This window comes from Phyllobates terribilis, unplaced genomic scaffold (genome assembly GCF_046119375.1).
Source record: "Phyllobates terribilis strain yellow unplaced genomic scaffold, ASM4611937v1 Scaffold_4__5_contigs__length_816908805, whole genome shotgun sequence".
Classification (NCBI taxonomy): domain Eukaryota; kingdom Metazoa; phylum Chordata; class Amphibia; order Anura; family Dendrobatidae; genus Phyllobates; species Phyllobates terribilis.
In genome coordinates this window covers 37152879-37160574 of record NW_027362764.1, presented here as the reverse complement: position 1 = coordinate 37160574, position 7696 = coordinate 37152879, and the positions used below count along the sequence as shown (strand labels likewise).

Here is a 7696-nt window from a genome sequence, read left to right as displayed (position 1 = left end):
ACTCCAGAGCTGCACTCACTATTCTGCTGGTGCAGTCACTGTGTACATACATTACATTACTGATCCTGAGTTCCATCCTGCATTATACTCCAGAGCTGCACTCACTATTCTGCTGGTGCAGTCACTGTGTACATACATTACATTACTGATCCTGAGTTACATCCTGCATTATGCTCCAGAGCTGCGCTCACTATTCTGCTGGTGCAGTCACTGTGTACATACATTACATTACTGATCCTGAGTTACATCCTGCATTATGCTCCAGAGCTGCGCTCACTGTGCACATACATTACTTACTCCTCCGGCCTTTCCTCTTGTTCTATAGTCTGATCCGGTCGTGCGTGGAGCATGAAGTAAAGACGCAGAACATCTAAAAATCATTGCGAGGGAAGAATATAATGAGATTGTTACAAGTCTGATCTGAGGCCGCCATCGCTACTTATCTGTCTGTCTGTGTAAGCAAGTCACAAATAATCAAGTGATGGAAAAATGTAACAACATGAGGGCTGTGTACAGAAAACGGTGTGTAGAAATAATTTCTGCTCTATGGTGGGGGATTCGGCTTCCTGACTGTGGAAACGATGAGGGTCAGAAAGAAGGAGAAGAGGATCGCAGACAGCGTAAACCAAGTATCTTCTTGGGACCGCTCCCGGCACATAGCACCGGGTGCCAGCTGTGACAATCAGCTGACACCCGGCGGCGAACGCTTATGCGTAATAGTACGTAGCTGGTCCATAAGTCCCAGGGCGCAGGTACGTACTATTACTAACTGGGTCCTAAAGGGGCTAAGGAGTTAAACTATGTTCTTGTCCTGCCGTTATGACCACACATACATGACCGCTGCAGCCAATCACTGGCCTCAGCAGTGATATACTGACAATGCTAACATAACCAGGCAGGCAATTAGCTGCAGCGGTCACATGCTGTATTTCAGATCTTCAGGACTGTTCACACAGACCAGGGGAATCACTGAAGCAGCGAGTGATGTTGTTGTACCATAAATGCAAGCAGTCACCCATCCGCCATGTTTCCGGCAAATAAAAACGTTGAACTTGTAGTTTTGTTTAAGAAAATTTACTAAAAGATCAGAGCAGACACAGAAGCAGGAGTGCAGCAATGTTTAGATTAAAAGAAAACTAAACGGAAAAAGAAAAAACCCAGCATGTTAGAAAATATACAGATTGTCTCTCCCCAGAGTCAGGCTGCTGCAGAAAGCCAGAAATTACTAATTCAAAAAAATTAGAAAAATATAAAATCTGTCTCTGGTTGTAGCTAAAAGTCCATAGAAGTGGATGGAGGGCGCCGTCCCCGCTCCACTATACACTGCAAGTGTCCATCCTTCTTCCCAGAATGCACTTTTCCTATCAGTAAGAGGATCGCTTACTTTGGCCTGGCTTCCGGAAAGCTCATAAGAGAAGATCCCTTTAAAAATATTACTCTATTATTTACCTATGCAAACACTGGACCAGCAGGAGCTGCCAGGATAGGAGAGTTCAGAACCAGGAAGCTGGCAGAATTGTGAATGCTGCTCTGGATCGGACTAGAGAGATTGAGCCTTACAGATGCAAGGAAAAAGTAATCAAAAACCCCAGATATCTCGGTGTTAATTACCACCCCGTAAAGCAGTGCAGATCCCTCGCCTCCCTCCCAGTTCAGTCTTTTTTCCACAATGGCTGGGCGCTCGCTTCCTCTCGTGAGAAGAGCGTGAACTTCTTTTCCAGCTGGGAGCGGAGGTAGCTGTAATCTTGCACATCCAGGCGGTGGACCAAGGACAGGTAAAGGGTGAGAGCGGAGGAGAGGAGCAGTCGATCGGGAGGCAGGGAGGGCACCGCCCAGAGGATGACCAATAACTCCAGGTAGATGGGGTGCCGGAGGTGGGCATAGAGCCGAGCAGCGCGGGGCGACTTATGAGACAGGGGGTCGCCCATTCCCAGGCAGTGGTAATAAACCTGCTTCACCCCCATCAGTTCTGCGTAGTCGAAGATCAGGAGGACGCTGAATATAAGGAGCCATGATACGGTATGGAGGAGGGCACACAGCAGGGGGAGCCAGGCGCTCCAGGGGGCAGTGGTGACGTTCCAGAGGTAGGGTCCGCGGGGGAAGGGCTGCCAGTACCGCATCATGATCTGGAGAGACGCAGCGGTGCACAGGATATATACGGATCTCTGCAGCACCCCGAAAACTTTCACAACCGCCTCCTTTACAGCAGGCCAGGCCATGAGGCTGTGCTGGACGACAAATAAAATCAGCAGCGCAACGTTTATGCCAAGAGAGCGAAGGAACGAGGCGTCGCCAACGGCATCTCGCCACAACATGCGGCTCTCGTCCTCCAGTCCTCCGCTGATGTTCTTAAATATGGCGCCAAAGGATAGAAAACGCACAAACTCAGCCCCAGTGCCAAACCCGGCCACAAAGCAGAGGAAGGAAGCTGTGCCCAGGGCTAGGCAGGTCGGCTTTGAGGGCACCGGGGAATCGGGATGAGACACTTGGGCGTCCGCCGACATTTTCATATTTCCTGTAGACTCCAAAGAACTTGGCGGGACTTCATCAGGGTTTATTCCTCACTGCCCTGTGTGCAGCCTCGGAGGCAGAGACTCTCCTTACTGGAGTAACAGGGTCGGCAGACTAGGAAAGAGTAAGAAAGGAGGAATGAATTAACAGAGTGAGATGTCCGCTTTTGCCTCGAGTCCTGGCACGCCACCCCCTTCAAGGCCCGCCGTTCCTTAGACCTCCCTCATCCTATTTCTAGGCAGCACACGGCCCGCAGCGCGGTCTGTCCATCCACAGTCTGATCGCCCGCAGCGCGGTCTGTCCATCCACAGTCTGATCGCCCGCAGCGCGGTCTGTCCATCCACAGTCTGATCGCCCGCAGCGCGGTCTGTCCATCCACAGTCTGATCGCCCGCAGCGCGGTCTGTCCATCCACAGTCTGATCGCCCGTAGCACGGTCTGTCCATCTACAGTCTGATCACTGGTCTGAAGAAACATCTCAACCATCAGCTGAGACAAGAAAAAAGTAGAAGGTAGTAGTCAGCCCCCCCCCGGCACGAGCCGAGACCCCCTGTGTGTACACAGCTCAGGAGCGCAGCAGAGTCTAATCGCCGTGATCAGAGCCATCTCCGATCCCAGCAGTTTTACCTTCTTAGATACCGGTGACCGCAGCGTCTAGAAGGTTGGAAATGAAAGTTCATATCACTCCGATTTTACTCAGAACGTAGAATAAAAATATAACATATTTGATATCACCGCATGCCGAAGTGTCCAAACTAATAAAATATTCATTCCACACGGGAAACGTTGCACCAATAAAAAAAAAAATAAAAAAAAAAAAAAAAAAGTAAAAAATGAAATCGAAATCGCAGAATTAATGTTTTTTGGTCACGTCACAAAAAAACTCATATGGAGCCCAAAATGGTAAAAACTACAGGTGGTACCGGAAAAACAAAACGCTACCGATCAAAAAATAAGAAATAAATCAAATGAATAAAAGGGCCCTGCTGGGACCCTAAAAACGCCCCTTCATCCGCTGGTTGGATCGTTCTTGGGCGCGCACATCGCCCGTGTAAAACGGAAGCAGGGCGACCACACGAATGATTGATCGGGCTCCAGACGTCGATCGGTTACATTTCCAATCAGAGCTGGTAACGGCCAAATACACAGGAGGCGACTCGCCACCGTTCTACCGCTACCTAGAAAAGGACGGCGAGGGATCTCCGGAACGTCAGCTCTTGTGTAAGGCAACGACTTCTCCTGGGGCAAAAGATTCATTTTTCACAGAAAATTTTTTTTCATAAAGACATCAATATATTAAGGAATTTTTGCACTATCTTCAAGGTAAACCAGGTCTCCTGCTCCAGTCACAGCCAGAGCTGCAGTCAGGATTGTCAGCACCGATCACATGCTGCTCACAGAAGTCTCCGTGCAGACGAATTCAGAACAAAGCTGAAGCTGGCAGAACTCTGAATGCAGCTCTGGAGCTGACTGCACATTGTATGGTAGAAATTTTATCTACAGAAAGATAATGATTGCAGGGACCCTCGTAGCGCACATCGCGGCGCCGTATACATCCCGAGTACATTTACTTGAAGGGGGAGTCCACAAAGATGCAGAGCCCTTATGTATAGGGGTGGGGTGGGGTGGGGGATCTCTTCTCCATCCTGACAGGAGACATTTGCATCTAATCTCATCCGTGTGAGCGGACCACCACATGATCAATAACCAAGAAGGAGAAGAGACCCCGAGAGCAACAGCGAGACCCCCGAGAGCAACAGCGAGACCGTGCAAAGGAACCATGTATCTAATCCTATCCTGTTGGATACCGTCTGCTGAGCCATGTATCTAATCCTATCCTGTTGGATACCGTCTGCTGAGCCGTGTATCTAATCCTATCCTGTTGGATACCGTCTGCTGAGCCGTGTATCTAATCCTATCCTGTTGGATACCGTCTGCTGAGCCGTGTATCTAATCCTATCCTGTGCAATACCGTCTGCTGAGCCGTGTATCTAATCCTATCCTGTGCAATACCGTCTGCTGAGCCGTGTATCTAATCCTATCCTGTGCAATACCGTCTGCTGAGCCGTGTATCTAATCCTATCCTGTGCAATACCGTCTGCTGAGCCGTGTATCTAATCCTATCCTGTGTAATACCGTCTGCTGAGCCGTGTGTCTAATCCTATCCTGAGTGATACCGTCTACTGAGCCGTGTATCTAATCCTATCCTGAGTGATACTGTCTGCTGAGCCATGTATCTAATCCTATCCTGTGTGATACTGTCTGCTGAGCCGTGTATCTAATCCTATCCTGTGATACTGTCTGCTGAGCCGTGTATCTAATCCTATCCTGTGTGATACTGTCTGCTGAGCCGTGTATCTAATCCTATCCTGTGTGATACTGTCTGCTGAGCCGTGTATCTAATCCTATCCTGTGATACTGTCTGCTGAACTGTGCATCTAATCCTATCCTGTGTGATACCGTCTGCCGGGCAGTTTATCTAATCCTATCACATCATGTTGTCCCACAGCACTACGACCCCCATCCTCCTGCTCCTACATAACATGGTGTCGGTCACACTCCGCTCTCTCTTACCTGCGCTGTTATAGAGGAGACGATGTCTCCCGCCCAAAACAATCTGCAAAATGAGGCTTCCCCCTCCCACAATGCACAGCGGCCTTAGAGCAAGAGAAGATACGGAAGCTGCAGAGGGTCAAAAATACCTGAGTGGCCACTAGGGGGAGCTCCAAGTACAGCAAGGACGGAAATAAACACAGGATAGGATTAGATACACAGCTCAGCAGACAGTATCACACAGGATAGGATTAGATACACGGCTCAACAGACAGTATCACACAGGATAGGATTAGATACATGGCTCAGCAGACAGTATCACACAGGATAGGATTAGATACACGGCTCAGCAGACAGTATCACACAGGATAGGATTAGATACACGGCTCAGCAGATAGTATCACACAGGATAGGATTAGATACACAGCTCAGCAGACAGTATCACACAGGATAGGATTAGATACACGGCTCAGCAGACAGTATCACACAGGATAGGATTAGATACACGGCTCAGCAGACAGTATCACACAGGATAGGATTAGATACACGGCTCAGCAGACAGTATCACACAGGATAGGATTAGATACACAGCTCAGCAGACAGTATCACACAGGATAGGATTAGATACACGGCTCAGCAGACAGTATCACACAGGATAGGATTAGATACACGGCTCAGCAGACAGTATCACACAGGATAGGATTAGATACATGGCTCAGCAGACAGTATCACACAGGATAGGATTAGATACACGGCTCAGCAGACAGTATCACACAGGATAGGATTAGATACACGGCTCAGCAGACAGTATCACACAGGATAGGATTAGATACATGGCTCAGCAGACAGTATCACACAGGATAGGATTAGATACGCGGCTCAGCAGACAGTATCACACAGGATAGGATTAGATACACGGCTCAGCAGACAGTATCACACAGGATAGGATTAGATACACGGCTCAGCAGACAGTATCACACAGGATAGGATTAGATACGCGGCTCAGCAGACAGTATCACACAGGATAGGATTAGATACGCGGCTCAGCAGACAGTATCACACAGGACAGGATTAGATACACGGCTCAGCAGACAGTATCACACAGCATAGGATTAGATACATGGCTTAGCAGTCAGTATCACACAGGATAGGATTAGATACACGGCTCAGCAGACAGTATCACACAGGATAGGATTAGATACACGGCTCAGCAGACAGTATCACACAGGATAGGATTAGATACACGGCTCAGCAGACAGTATCACACAGGATAGGATTAGATACACGGCTCAGCAGACAGTATCACACAGGATAAGATTAGATACACGGCTCAGCAGACAGTATCACACAGGATAGGATTAGATACACGGCTCAGCAGACAGTATCACACAGGATAGGATTAGATACGCGGCTCAGCAGACAGTATCACACAGGATAGGATTAGATACGCGGCTCAGCAGACAGTATCACACAGGACAGGATTAGATACGCGGCTCAGCAGACAGTATCACACAGGAGAGGATTAGATACACGGCTCAGCAGACAGTATCACACAGGATAGGATTAGATACACGGCTCAGCAGACAGTATCACACAGGATAGGATTAGATACACGGCTCAGCAGACAGTATCACACAGGATAGGATTAGATACACGGCTCAGCAGACAGTATCACACAGGATAGGATTAGATACACGGCTCAGCAGACAGTATCACACAGGATAGGATTAGATACACGGCTCAGCAGACAGTATCACACAGGATAGGATTAGATACGCGGCTCAGCAGACAGTATCACACAGGATAGGATTAGATACGCGGCTCAGCAGACAGTATCACACAGGATAGGATTAGATACGCGGCTCAGCAGACAGTATCACACAGGATAGGATTAGATACGCGGCTCAGCAGACAGTATCACACAGGAGAGGATTAGATACGCGGCTCAGCAGACAGTATCACACAGGATAGGATTAGATACGCGGCTCAGCAGACAGTATCACACAGGATAGGATTAGATACGTGGCTCAGCAGACAGTATCACACAGGATAGGATTAGATACGTGGCTCAGCAGACAGTATCACACAGGATAGGATTAGATACACGGCTCAGCAGACAGTATCACACAGGATAGGATTAGATACGCGGCTCAGCAGACAGTATCACACAGGATAGGATTAGATACGCGGCTCAGCAGACAGTATAACACAGGATAGGATTAGATACGTGGCTCAGCAGACAGTATCACACAGGATAGGATTAGATACACGGCTCAGCAGACAGTATCACACAGGATAGGATTAGATACACGGCTCAGCAGACAGTATCACACAGGATAGGATTAGATACACGGCTCAGCAGACAGTATCACACAGGATAGGATTAGATACACGGCTCAGCAGACAGTATCACACAGGATAGGATTAGATACACGGCTCAGCAGACAGTATCACACAGGATAGGATTAGATACACGGCTCAGCAGACAGTATCACACAGGATAGGATTAGATACACGGCTCAGCAGACAGTATCACACAGGATAGGATTAGATACACGGCTCAGCAGACAGTATCACACAGGATAGGATTAGATACACGGCTCAGCAGACAGTATCACACAGGATAGGATTAG

At 48.5% G+C, this 7696-nt stretch overlaps 1 protein-coding gene across 1 annotated transcript; it reads right to left on the bottom strand.

Annotated features, from left to right (window-relative positions):
* Positions 1 to 1058: 1058 nt before the first annotated feature.
* NRM (nurim) lies at positions 1059 to 5181 on the bottom strand. The gene is made up of 2 exons (XM_073676463.1): positions 5085 to 5181; positions 1059 to 2625 (listed from the first exon to the last, which is right to left on the bottom strand). The coding sequence occupies exon 2, from the start codon at positions 2508 to 2510 to the stop codon at positions 1653 to 1655; it is 858 nt and encodes a 285-aa protein (XP_073532564.1). The 5' UTR covers positions 2511 to 2625; positions 5085 to 5181; the 3' UTR covers positions 1059 to 1652.
* Positions 5182 to 7696: the final 2515 nt, after the last annotated feature.

What these genes read in the sequence shown, in the direction of transcription:
- NRM (XM_073676463.1), bottom strand. Translation starts at nt 2,510, where the DNA reads ATGAAAATGTCGGCGGACGCCCAAGTGTCTCATCCCGATTCCCCGGTG.